The sequence below is a fragment of the Eschscholzia californica genome, unplaced genomic scaffold (genome assembly GCF_041429995.1).
Source record: "Eschscholzia californica isolate CP2 unplaced genomic scaffold, dmEscCali1.0.p SCAF_1, whole genome shotgun sequence".
NCBI lineage: Eukaryota > Viridiplantae > Streptophyta > Magnoliopsida > Ranunculales > Papaveraceae > Eschscholzia > Eschscholzia californica.
The window spans coordinates 44,843,980-44,858,065 of record NW_028238198.1 but is presented as its reverse complement, the minus strand read 5'-3'; the positions used below and the strand labels follow the sequence as shown (position 1 = coordinate 44,858,065).

Sequence of the window (14,086 nt, the reverse complement as noted above, 5' to 3'; positions counted from 1 at the left end):
TAAGTAAAACATTATGATATTTATTATTTAATGTTACGTGGTTCAGATTTAAGGTTGTAATTTTGAGTTTTACAAACATAAACCCCAATCAAATTTAAATCTATTTCTATCTGTTAACTTACAAACCCTTTTAATTAGATGGGTTCATTACAAATTATGGACAGACATGATCTTAACTTACTAAATATCTAATTACACACAACACACAGTAACTACCCAAAATCATGTACAAAAGAAATACCAAATCAACTCTTACATGAATCATTTATAATGCAGACATGAAAGCGTCGTCGTCCAACAGTGCATCAAGATCGATCATTTCATCGCCATAATCAACTACTTCTATTGAACCGTATAAACTTCTATCTTCCATGTCCTGCAAGAAAATTTGTTGAAAGTAGAACTTGTAGAATAGCCATAGCATATTAAACAGTCGAGATGGAACGGTAATACTCGTTCAGAAATACTTGCCAAAAACTGGAAATGTACAAACTATAGAACGAGATAAGGGAAAATTATGCAGTAATTATGTAGGCCTTCTAAATATCTCTGGCTTTTATTGGCCTGCAAGGGTTTAAGAACAAATGCTTTATAGGGAGGCTGGTTATTGGAGCCACTCCGATGGTTAGTCCGCCCAGATCAATTTGATATAGACCCGAAAAAGATGCCCTAATTAAGCCTCCTACAAAGAACCATAGTGGGCTAGTACGGACTACAAGAGCTCCAGCAACGTGTGGTGTTAGCGGTTTCCAATGTTCGGTGAACCAAACCTATTATTCATTGCAAGTATTCATGTTGTATCTATGTGTGGGTATTGTGTTTCTCGAATACTAGAATTTGCGAATTTTATGTACGAGAGTATTCTTGTTATTTCTGCGTGCTGTTAGATTTTCAGAAAATTTGTGAAAACATTTAAGTATACAACAACTTCAGGTGGTGTGTTTATCCTTTGTCCGGATCTGACTCGTTAGAATCTGAGTCCCCTGACTCAAATTAACCTAAAACAGTTCTTCACACCTCGAGTCAGATTTCATATCTGACTTAGAAAAAGAAAAACAATACTGTACTTATCTTATATATTTATGCTTTATTTTGTCGGCCCACTACAAATTAGAGTACTAGATACATTTGAAAAGATAAATTACCTTGGCTTCCCGAAGCTCTGACTCAACATTCCGCAGCCTACGATATTGATCTCTTGCTTCTGGATATTGAACCATAGATTTCACCCTTGCAAGTGCAATCTGGGACCTTTCCTCTGCTTGTTTTCTGCCTATTTTCAGGAAGTCATAATCATCCTGTTTTGAAAGCTGAGTTTGTGTTTCCAACCCCTGAATAAGTGCTGCATTACGAAATTTACGAAATCCACTCCCTTTCCGCCTCCAGCGCAAAATTGCTTTCTCCACAATCCCAACTGACCAAACGATCTTCTTGTATTGTTTCCTTACCTGGTGACCCCTTACATGGGCCTTTTCATTATTGAAGTTGTTGGAAATCATGAGTTTATCCGTGGAAGTGAGGAAAACAATAAGGTAGAAAGAAAACATTCGAATTCTAACAAATTATACGCTTTTGACAGTAGAACAATAACTCGTGATAGACTAATGGTAGTTAAAAATAAAACAACCATACTAGAACATTCGAACTCCAAAACCTTTTGTGAATAGAAAAGCACCTGAATTGTAACAATTCGCTGTCGGGTCAACAGAAATTCTTTTCTTCCCTTCCAACCACGAAACTTGTTCTGTATCCTTATAGCAGCAGTATGTACAGGCTCGTCGTGTTGTCCAAACTTAGACGTCTTGACAGATATTAGTGAAAGCGCACGTTCATTTGACATTCCAATTTTATCATTACCATATTCGATTAATTTCTTTCTCTGGAAAGACTGTACTCTATATACTTGGTGAATTCTGCCAGCAGCTTGAATAGCATTACGGACAGCTGTGAGTGAATAATTTAATGATGCATCAGGCACATCAGGTGTGATGAATCGTTCGGAAGCTGTTTGTATCGCTTTCGATGTGGAAGTTTCTGGAAGGTCACAATCATTTGCATCCTTTAAAGCAAGCGTCGAGAGCTGCGAAGTCAAGGAAGTTTCTGCTAGGTAACCAGCAATGCCTTTGTGTCCGTTGCTAGAAGCCAGATCAGCTGGTGTTCTTCCAGATGGAAATGTGGAAGATGGATCAGTTAATGCTCCAGTAGCTGCACCGAGAGAAACAAGGGCAGCAACCGTGCGCTCCCTGAAATGGACAAAATGCACCAGATACTGAAAACTATGAAATAAATCTGAAACTTTACATGGTAAAAGGCACCTGATTGTGAAAAGAAAGCTTTGTAAAATAGATACTTCTCTGTAGTAACTTTTTCCCCATGGTTGATACTTGGATACCAGTGACTGATACTCCCAACATCAGTTAGCAGTGAGACAATGTATTACATCTTTTGAGATTGCAGACAATTGTATTAGGACCATTAGGTTACGCCTTTTGTGCATAACGTGACAATGGTTGATAGAAGTAAGAAATAAATTGTATGAAAATAGAACACTAAAAGCTGACTCGCGTTAGATTCACATTATTTGTTTTTTATCCGACTCGAGTGTCTGACTTGTCTGAATGGCTTGCTCCACTTAGGGTCCATTTCAGTCAAATATAGAATAATTTTCGATTAAGAACCCATTATCTTAAATATTTCTCGCATGACTATTATGCTCCTGAGTTCAGACTAGGACAAGTCAGACTAGGACAAGTCAGACTAGAACAAGTCAGACTAGGACAAGTCAGACTAGGACAAGTCAGACTTACACGCGCCAGATTCAGGCAATAAGAAACAAAAACCACCTAAGACAAGAATTACGTCAACATTGGCATTTATCCACTCACATATCCAACGCTTCATATATGCATCAGTCAAATAATTTGAACCTACCTGCCACAAGATGCAGCCCAGTGAAGTGCAGTCCACCCATTCACATCACGGAAATTGATACTAACACCAGACGCTATTATTGGTGAAATGGCCCAATCATAACCAAGAGCAGCTGTTAAATGTAGCACACCTTGTCCCTCTTTGTCGAATACGCAAGGACCTTTACCATCTTCAGCTACTTTGACTAGAAGCCACTCATGTAACTTCTCTTTTAGCATTTTTTGGAGCAACTGATCCTTTACTTCACCGGGAGAAAACTCCTTTGTAAAGAGCTTTAGCATTTGGAGCCATTCATCAGCATCTTCTTTCATTAAAGAGCTGATTTTACTGCTCATATTAGAATTATCGCCGATAATATTTGAAAGAGACTTTGGATGTCCCCCGGTTCCTAGAGATAGTAACTCCCCAAGCCGTACATGAAGAAGGATATCATTTGTGCTGCTACTACTAAGATCTGTTATGTCAAAATCTCGAGTTTTTACCCTGAATTCAAATTCTCTCACTTCACTACAAGCCAACCTGTTGGAGCATGTTACGTAAAAAGGGACCCTACCACTTCTACATAGTGGAGCATGGCAGCTAAGAACACCATCACCTAAAACTTCTAGTGGAACCTCCACTTCCCCAAACATACATGACCATTTAAATTTCATTACATCTTGTTGACTCCTTAAGAATTTTCCCATGATCAGAACCTGAAATACATTTACAATGATTTATAAGTAATAACATCATATACTTCGTTATTAAATAATCGTTTTTCAGTGGTTATTAACACTGTACTATGAAAAGGGATATGTAGAACAGAGAAAATTCGCGTAAATCTAGAATAAGACATAACTATGATCAATTATGCAACTACCTTTGTTTCCGAATCGGTATATGCCCAGTTCGGGGAGAAATCAATAATACTGAAAAGCTGTTCTTTCGAGAGAGAGGCGTTCAACAAGTAGGAATCCAGTTGCACTTGAGGGGCCAAGCTGGAGCCGTCTACTGCATTTTCATTTTGAACAGTATCCCAGTAAAGTGCAGAACTGGACTGCGCGTTTGTTTCCTCTACTCCTCCAAGTTCATCACTCATCCAACGGGTGAAGCTGTCTACTTTCTTCAATTCATCTGTTTTTAAGTTATCAAGCAATGGATGCTTATCAGTAGAAGAGTACTTCAAATTTTCGCCTCTATTCAGATTGTCCTCTAGATCTGATTTCAAAATGCCTCCAAGTTCTTCATCTGAAAGATGTAACTGAGGGTCATTTTGTACAAGATGTCCATTTGGTTGTTCGGAGTATGTAAACATAGGATCAGACTTATTATGTAAATTCATATACTGATCCCTTTGCTTGTCAAACGTAGCAGTCAGATCATAGGTTGAATTTAAATGTGACATCTGGTCAATCGTCCATTTATATATTTCTGAAGAATCGTCCGAGATAACCTGCTCATATCATCAAGTTGTCAAGCAATATTATGCATCAGTTCACTTAAAAATTACAGTAGAGATATCAAAACTGAACGTGTTAAAGAACTAGAGTGGTAGATGTTCAATAAGGAACACTTCATATTTCTAGTATTAAGGTTCAGGGTTCAGGCATGTTAGTTGCACATTAAGATCAACAGATTGTAATCAATACCTGCCATTTTTCTTGGGGGTTGGATCCATCCCCAACCCCTGACTTGTTGTTGAGCTCATTCGCTAAGAGTTGCTCGAGCAAAATATTTTCTTGTTTTGAGGTAATCCCCATATTCGCAGGATGCATGATGGAAGAAAATGTGGGTATACAGGATTCACTCTGCCAACTCTCAAGAACATTTTCCCAGGAAATTGAGTCAAGCTGCTTCTGGGGTTCAAAATCTAAACCAAACCCAACACTATTTCTATCTCTACCTCCATTTTGTTGATCAAACGAGGCAATGTCCAATCCAGGTATTGCTGGTTGTTTTCCTTGAAACCCATCTGAAAGAAAATCAAACAGAATATGTTACAAATATTTAAAAAGAGATAGCAGATTTCTGAAAACGTTGCTCACGTTGGCCACTTGAACCGGACAAAAGTAATGAAGTCAGGAGGCCAGATTCCATCAAGCTCATCGAAGGCCTATCTTCATGTTGCTGTGACTCAAGAAAATAATGATATGCAGAGCTTGCTTGATGATTATCTGCACATTGAATGTTGTCATAGATTTATAAGTGAACGCGAAGTAGATCAATTGTGTAGGCCAATCAATGATGATTCCAAATTATTCATCATCCTCACAATAATTATCGAGATAAGAACGACTTTTCAATTAAAGAAGTGATACATTACAGTAGACATCCAAAGCAAAATTTACCAGATTCAGCATCTTCATAGTCTGATGCCTGTGCACTGTTGAGGCTTACAGTATCTGTGGTTTGTGAATGCAGTTGGCTGTAAGTTGCAAGAACGCTAGAGGACACAGGACTGCTATTTTGGGAACTGGTTGGAACTTCTTCAACATCTCTAGAGCGGCCAGAGCCTGCTCGGTTACTCTGAAGAACAAAAAGTTACCGTAGTATCAGTATAACCAGATTCTAAAAAGAAAGGACACTTTATCCATGGTACAGATACTAATTTTAGTGAAACAGTTAACAGGTCAATCACTCTTTGGCATTTGCATCTTTCAGATATAACATATCTTATTAACAACAGTAATTCTGAAAACCATTTTTGGATGAATATAGTAGCAATAACTAGGGTGCGAATCGGACCGTGTCGGGTGACCACAGGCTCACTCCATTTGGTCTGGCCAGGTGACCACTGGCTCACTCATTCATTGGTTCAGGCCGGTCGGGAACTAGATCTATGTGTCCATCAGGGTTATCGGGCGGACTTGGCGGGATGGGGACAATTCTGCAATCCTTAGTGCCCATTATCTACCCAAGTCCGCCAAGTCAGCTAGGTCTATTGGGTAGCGGGTGGCTCAGGGCTCGGGACACAATTTGACAAATGCTCCAAATGAGAATGTCTATAGACAAAACCCAAATTGGCGCGCCCTAAGGCACAGCTCATAACAAGCTCGCCTTAAGGTGCAGCCCAAATGGGCTAGCTCATTAACTTAACGCTGAATTAGCACAAGCCACAAGTTAAGACTGGGCTTGGGGCTTGTATAAACCACAGACACCCTACCCTTTCTTTCCTTTTCTAGCATTGTGGGATAAAAGCTTTGGCTTTGTCAAAGTTCTGACCCATAGAGCTTCCCTTTTCACCTTCGGCTCACATGAAGGTGAAAAGGGTTGGTCATGTGACGTGACCATCGTTACCAGTCCAATTGGGTTTATTTTTTTTCACTAGCTCTAACGCTCTCGGCTCACGTAGTCACGTGAACGCTAAAGATACAATAAACTCCCAAAATCGCGGAAGAAACTGAGGTGCTGTCAAAGAAGCAAGCACCCACAGGAAAAGAGAAGAGAGAAAGTGCCGGCAAAGAAATCAGAAGGCCTCCAGGCTGACACCACGGCACAAGTAAAAGAAAAAAAAAACGAAGTTCTCAACATTTCCTCCAAAACAATAGTAAAGTTATTCATCTTTAAGAATTTAGCCCATTTCTTTTGGGCTCAAACGAAGAAAAAAAAGAAGAAGAAGAAACCTGCACTTCAAGATAGTGGACAAGAACGATGTGCAAGTAGTCCCTGAGAAAACAAACAACTTGATAAGAACAAAATTGGACACCATGCAAAGACAAGTCCTTTATGGCTATATGAAACAAAAAAGAAACTCATAATATCTTGGCATTTTGAACATGAACCAAACTGCATAGTAGATTAGTAGCTACCAAAAAGATCTAAAATTTTGGAGCATTGGCCTATTCTGCTAAAATGCTATCTTAGCTGCTAAGAATGGAGAAAAACAACTTCCATCGAGCATGAGAAGTCTGGTTTGTCTTCCATGAACAGCCAAGGCAGAAATAGAAGAACATCGAACATGGTCATGATGGAAGAACTAAGTCTTAAGTAAGACTATAGTGCAGGTGCACAGCCATTGAAATGACCATTATTAATTTTCTTTTCCATCTAGAAATGGTGGATTAATGACTAACATTGGGCTCAACATGAGCATGAGTGCACGACATATGATCACACTTATGAGTTGTTTCTCAGGAGTGTAACAAAAGGAAAAACATCAGCATAAACATAATCAACGGCATTAGTTCATCATGAACACGATGGATGTTTGACCAAGGGAAAAAAACAAAATATAAAAGGTAAAATAACAAAGAGGAAAAAAGAAAACAAATAAAAAACATAGCAGAACTGAGTAATACCATTTTAATCATAATCATAATTGAGAAGTTACAAATGTCAGGAACAAATCATGTTTCAAGCTTTTTAAAAAAAATCTTCCTTGACACATACAGATTGATTTATCTAGGTGATGTAGGAATATCGAAGCCCAGAATAGCCATATGGCCTGGCTGTCTGACCTCGGTGGGTGGCTATATGGGTCAGTCTTGGGTGAATTTAGGGCAGTTGTTATATGATTATCTTATGAGGCGGATACGCAACCATAAAAATAGAGTTTGTCTTTTGTTATGTTATCTTTATTCTTAGTTTGGACAGGAAAGAACTTGATGTGCAACTTGGAGATAAAATGGACTCTTTATCATAAATATCAAGTTCAACTAGAAGATAATATTGGTCTGCCACCCTATAGAATTAATGAAAAAAGTTCTCCTGTAATGTTATCTCATGCGAAGCTATAAATACTGGTAAAGCCATTGTGAAATGTATACAATAAAATTTCGTCTTCTCAAATCAAGAGATACACAAAATGAATAGTGTTTATCTTTATTTTTCTTTCCTTCTCACACCACTGGTTTATCCTACGCTTCAAAGAAGCTTTTCTTCTCGATTTGATTAAGCAAATAGTGACCCCCCATCCAGCCGAGATTTCACTTGCCGAGACCTAGACCTCCAACCAGTTATTATTACATATACAATACTTTTTATATGATTTATTTCATGTTTTCGAGCAATAATTATTAGTTAATATCTTCCACTGTGAACAGCAACAGTTCATACATTAAAAATAGTACCTTCACCAGTTAGAATACGACTCGGAAGTCATGAATAAAGGTCAAAAAATTACAAATCACCTTTACCGATGTTATCAAAACCAAATTTTGTTATTTCTTTATATACCGATAAGAGAAGTAGTTATTTTCTATAGAGTGAACATATTCATGAGGTTGATTCACGGGTCTCACGACTGTTCAATCAATCATAGATCACGTTTACGTAATAGATAGTCGAAGGTCTTCTCCAGTTATACTATTGTAGTATATTAATAAAGAGACATTTAGAAACGGACTCCATTCATATAATCATATCATATTATCTTATCCTCTCATTACCTCACAAACCAGAAAGGAATGATTTTGAAGTCAAAAGTAACTATATTTAATTAATGAAATAAACCATCATAAAGAATAATAAAAAAAGGAAAGCTATGCATATGCAAAGACATTAATATGTAAGATTTGCATACTCACTCTTCGAGCATCCAGTAAGTGCGCCTCTGAAATTTTTGGTTCTCTTCTCCATGAGCATAGTAGCAATGTAACACGTCAACGCTTCCCGCCTAAAGAGAGTAAGCACATTACAATTTAGTACATGTAATTTGGAACAGAGTAAGTTCCACATAAATAAAGCTAGTATCCCATCATGTAAGGTTATTACAAGGAACCCAAGAATGCAAACAAATTACGAACTAGTGACTACTAACTCAACTCTATGCAGCAACCAACTCGAACAAGTGTGGCATTGCAAATATTTCAACACAAAACATTACATCAAACCAAGGAAATAAAATCAAAAGCATTAATCGTCAGCTAAATATAGACTTATAATCACCTTTTGAGTTTATGAACATTTGTGCGTAAGGAAAGATAAGCAATTAAAGTTATGTAAAATCGGAATAAAAAGAACCATCAGTATAGCTCTAACCTTTAACCTCTCATGAGCTTCCTTCACCGTTTTTCCATCTCTTTTCTTCCTCCAATTGTGCCCATCCTTTCTGAAGTATCTCAAAACCTTTCGATCATACAAGAAAATTGAACCACCTAAATCAAACAAATGTAAATTTTAAATGAACTATGAATTTCCTCGTGGTGGGAACATGGAGCTTCCAGGAAAATAACAAAAGTACAAAACCCAACAATTAATAAACTGTATCAACTATCCCCAGCCAAATAGAATGAGGAGGCATGCCATATATTCTATTGATGGAGAGGCTTTAAGCTTCTCCTAAATTTCTTTTTGATTTTCTTTACCCCTAAAAGTCTTAACCATTATTTCCAGACACTTTCTACAATGCGCTATTAAATTAAGAATTTAACCCTTTCCTAAGTTGAATATGCTTCTCCTTATTTATTGAAAACTATTGTAGATAAGTTTTTGTTTAAACTGAATGTATTTCTTCTACCAAATTATCGTTACTTGGAGCTTTGAAGTGCATGGTTACGTGCTTGATTGACAACTTAACTAATGTTCACGTATTTAAAAGGGTTTGCTACTAAAGAACGGGAAGTATGTCTTTATTCCTGCACATGTTCTGTTCATTTATATAGCTCAAAAGCTCCTTATTACTAAATGTACTTTTCTTGCCCCTAATTCTCAAGAATCAACTACCAATGAGGTCTGATGACCTATCCTTATTGTAAACTTGTTTAAAATATTTGGGAAGTTCACTAGCAACATAAAAATGAAAAATAGGTGCTAGTCCACAGGAGCACGAGTCATTATCTACTAGAATAGAACTAAATTAAAACAAACCACAACTAATTAAAGATCCTGGTGATAAGAGAATAAAGAACCTACTAGGTGGCTTATTATGAGGCTCTGAAGAAATGCGAAAGTTTTGATAATTTCGAAGAATTTCACAAATTTCAGCTGGACGCAACCATCGAGTTTGTGCTTCTAAGAGTATCTGCTTAATATCTGCACACCCAAACCAAGGTAAACTTTTTTTTATAGAATCTCAGAAGATATCCATCATATGAGCCTGCATCGAAAGCACATAAAACTATCTTTGCATGACAATTTATATAACCCATCATTAGCGGAAACCATCAACTTCTGCATTTTCAATTGCCTTGTTATTAAAGATATCATCGCTAATGTTACGGATCAATGAAAGAACACATACGATCCAGCTAGATCATGACTCATAGGCCAAATTAGGCCTAATTTGAAAACACAACACATGAGATTAGTTCAAGTTTGCTACAACAATATCAAAATCTAGGAGCTAGTGACTTTTTCTTTTGAAAAGTAATTAGTAGGGAAATCTGATTGATTCCTCTTGTAGTACAACAACTGTGCTCAAATAGCTGACTTTTCCACTAAGACCCACTTTCTCATTCCATTTCCTTTTTTTTGTGTTAATGCCTCTCACACTGCATCTAGATTTAATAGAGATAAATTTGATAACCTAAACAAAGTTATACCCATAATTCACTATAAGTTGAACTTCATTCAAACTTAAATAAATAAATAAAAATTCAACAATAAGATAAGAAATTGCATCCTTCAAATTGAAGAAAATTATCTCACCTAATTGATTCCCAAATAGGTAACGTCTACTCTCCGCCATAAACAGCTTGATTCTCCTAAATATTCTTACAGCTCGATTTCAAAAACCTAACCGGGAAATTCACATAATCAAATTTAAAAAGACAAGAAGGAAAATTCTACTATGTCCTTTGAATGAAACTGACAGGGAGATGAAAAAGGATCGATTCACAGAATCAAGTATCTGATAAGATCAAGAAATAGATAAAAGAGGAAAACTCATTGAAGTTTCGAATTCGGAAAAGAAAGAGTTGATACCTACCTGAAAAGGAGCAGCCGCGGTTGTGGAATTTTCCGGGAAATCTAGAGAGAGAGAGGTCATGGTCAGAATGAGGAATAGTCGTTTACTTATATTTTTTAATATGACTAAAATACCCTGCTCATTTACCAAAATTTACTTACTACCCACTTGGGAGTTGATACTACTGTTTTCTAGTTTATTTTATTTACACCCCAATCACGGCCACTTGCATATAAGACGAAACGAAAAGGGTAACTAAAAATTGCATTGTAAAAGGCCAGAGCTTTGGGGAAAGCTATATAGTTTCAGGGGTGTGAAGTTTTGGGTGGAAACAAAAAAGAATATTGATTTTTTTATTTTTCCCAAACAACCAAATTTTTTTCAGTTTCTTCTTCTTTTCTCCGGCGACTCCACCATCTCCGACGACTCCATCATCTCCGGCGACAATTTTTTTTTTTTTTTTATTCTCCTCTCCATCTCCGGCGAAGGGGAGGAACCCCTTCGCCGAAGGTCTGGTTTGAAGAACAAACCAGATCCCGTCTGGTTTGAAGAACAAACCAGATCTCGTCTGGTTTGTTCAAACCAGACGAGCTCCGGCGAAGGGGTTCCTCCCCTTCGCCAGAGACATTGAGAAGAAAGAGAGATAAAGAGAAGAAAAAGAAGAAAGAGAAAAGAAATAGAGAAGAGAGGGAGAAGAGTGAGAAAGAGCTGAGAGAGAGAAAGAGAAGAGAAGATGGTGAAGTCGCCGGCAACATCCGCCCGGCGACTTTTTCCGGCGACATTAAAGGGGTGTTTGGTTTAATTTTTTTTGTTTTCCACCATCTTCCCCGGAAACTTTAATGCTTTCCCCAAAACGGTGGCCTTGTGAAATAATGTCGGGTACAACAAGATGTCTAGGGGATGGCATTTTGTGCCGATTCCAAATCTAGAGGGCGAGCCGCCTTTGTAATTTCTATTGTGTGAAAAACGTTAATCGAATAATTTATAGAAAAATAACCTCTTTTAATCATATTTCATACTAAACCAAATATATCATTCGATAAACGAATGTTATCTTCTATTTTGCTTAGGGAAATTCTAAAGACGTCGTTTACTTTGCTCCAATTACACATACAAGATCTTGAATTTTGCCTGAAACAGAAGCAAAAGCAATAATTAAAGGTGACGACAGAACCCCCCCCCCCCCCCTTTTGCTTAATATAATCACAAAGTCAGTGATAGAGCCTCCATGTGCCTAATATATCCAATCAGTGCTATAACACCCAATGAATCTCCAATGTGATTTTCTTGATCATTGAGGTTATGGGTGGAAATAAAATTACATCATTAGGTATGTTGACTTGGTAAACTTGGGTAGTGGATTTTATCTTATTGTTTTAATGGAAAAATGATACAACCAAGCTGAACTACATTATTGTATTTGGTTAATATTGACCTGAACTTAGTAAGAAGAGATGGGTAGTATCATAGCTCTTTTATTAATCTCGTTTTGAGTAGTCGTGAGATGAAGTGCACGTGTAACGAACGTTCTAAATTATGAGTGAGGTGGATCCTTATTGGTTTCCTGTCTCACCTACAAGATCTCTGACCGTTTGATTCAGAGCACAGGCTCTACGTCTAAAGATGATGGATTGGATTTGCTGTTCGTGCAAACTACATCCCACGATGAAAAAGGGTCATAGATTGGAGGTTCCTTCAACAATCAATCTACTTATTATTATTGATTGGGTTGTGTGACCTCCCTTGAGAGTCAATCTCTATTGACTCACGATACGTATAGGAGTTCCGGAAGAGTCTAAAGTCCGGAGCATTACTTCGGACTGTGTCAGTCTGAAGGGAGTCAGATTATCCAATCTGATAGGTTTCGGGATTAACTCAGTTCGAAGCAATGTTTTGGGCCTGAGACTGGTCAGCTTGAGAAGAAACTTAAGGTCTCATCACATGGTAAATCAGAGTTTGATAGAGTAGTGCTAATTCATTTATGTGTACAACAAGTATATGTAGTTCTAAAGGTACTTGTAATGATTTTCTAAATTCTGATCTAGGGTCTTCGCAGAACTTGAGATTAGATGATGATCGTCTTTTGGAAAATTATGATTTTGAGATTAGGTTAGGCAGAAATTATCCAGATGGTAGAACTTTTATTCCTTTGGTAGCTAATGGGGTTTATATGGAAGAAGATAGCATATGATTGAAGAGATTCACCAGTGGATAAAGTGATTCACCACTGAAAGTGACCTTGCTTGAAGAGGAGTGAAGAGAGAGAAAAAAGATGAAACAGAGGAAAAAATAAGAGGAGGAAGAACGGGGTCACCTTTTGGGGTGTGCCTATAGACACACCCTTATTGGTTGATTCCCATTTGGCCCCACCATATGACTCAAACGTTTATTTTGCCATTTATATTGGAGGACTTCCAACCGAAAACAAATCCAAGAGGGAAGTTTCATATGCCCTCTTAACAAAAAAAAAAAGTTTCATATGCCCTTATTTTTGTTTAAAAGGCCTCGCGTAAATCCCTTAACCTGGTCTATTATTTTTTGCCAAGCTTGGTTATAAGAGCTTCATTTTTTTGCGGGTATAAAAATCCACTTTAAGGTTTCTTCACCCATGTTGACTTTTTCTCTCTCCAAAACTGAAAACCCTAAATCTCCTAAAATCTCAAATGCTTAAGCGTCTCTCTTTATCTCACCGGAATCACAAAAGTTGCCCATTACTGTGAGTTTTAGAAACGACCTCACAACACCGAATTGTTCATCATCCCCGAAGAAATCAATAAGACCTTACCGAATTAAATCCACTAACAAACTTATTTTTGAGAAGTTGAAATCGATGGTGCATGCTAAATTTCATGAGGGAATCCCTGTCGCTCCGATTTCAGCATCCCACGATTAACTATGTTTCTGGACTTGAAATTCGATAGGCCCTTACTAATTGTCTTCACAAAGGTTCGGGAGAAACTGACACATGCATGCATTTATAAATGACATCAGACACTGATAAGAACCTAATCCATTCTCTTTTTCCCTAAGAGGACTTAGTTGTTATTCTTTTTCCTCAATTTTCAACCTAAATGGCTTCTAACTCTTGAGTTTGAGGTCTCGATACCCAAGAAAGGTGGCGTGATGCAGCCGAAAGAATATAACCATCTTGAAATTTTGGAGGTCCTACAATTGGAGATTGTGTATATGGCGAAGCTGAGGTCAACTTTGAATGCCTCGTAATGAATTTCCCTATCACAATGAACAAGACTGCCAAGATATGTGATCAAATGAAGACATAATAAACATTGATGTTGGTGAATTTTTTTCAAACTGAAAGTATTTAAA

General features: G+C 37.4%; 1 protein-coding gene across 1 annotated transcript; it reads right to left on the bottom strand.

The window, feature by feature from the left end:
- Nucleotides 1–10,860, bottom strand: LOC147567089 (calmodulin-binding transcription activator 3-like). The gene is made up of 14 exons (XM_086653715.1): nucleotides 10,781–10,860; nucleotides 10,501–10,587; nucleotides 9,766–9,885; nucleotides 8,893–9,008; nucleotides 8,439–8,527; nucleotides 6,537–6,579; nucleotides 5,262–5,439; nucleotides 4,959–5,087; nucleotides 4,563–4,885; nucleotides 3,794–4,366; nucleotides 2,932–3,626; nucleotides 1,676–2,243; nucleotides 1,146–1,469; nucleotides 1–376 (listed from the first exon to the last, which is right to left on the bottom strand). Exons 2-14 carry the CDS (start codon nucleotides 10,538–10,540, stop codon nucleotides 266–268), a joined length of 3,309 nt encoding a protein of 1,102 aa, XP_086509841.1. The 5' UTR covers nucleotides 10,541–10,587; nucleotides 10,781–10,860; the 3' UTR covers nucleotides 1–265.
- Nucleotides 10,861–14,086: the final 3,226 nt, after the last annotated feature.

What these genes read in the sequence shown, in the direction of transcription:
- LOC147567089 (XM_086653715.1), bottom strand. Translation starts at nt 10,540, where the DNA reads ATGGCGGAGAGTAGACGTTACCTATTTGGGAATCAATTAG. An exon ending in AAGCTCATGAGAGGTTAAAG is followed by an intron (nt 8,528 to 8,892) that starts GTTAGAGCTATA and finishes TACTCTCTTTAG; the next exon opens with GCGGGAAGCGTTGACGTGTT. An exon ending in ACCCCCAAGAAAAATGGCAG is followed by an intron (nt 4,367 to 4,562) that starts GTATTGATTACA and finishes TGATATGAGCAG; the next exon opens with GTTATCTCGGACGATTCTTC.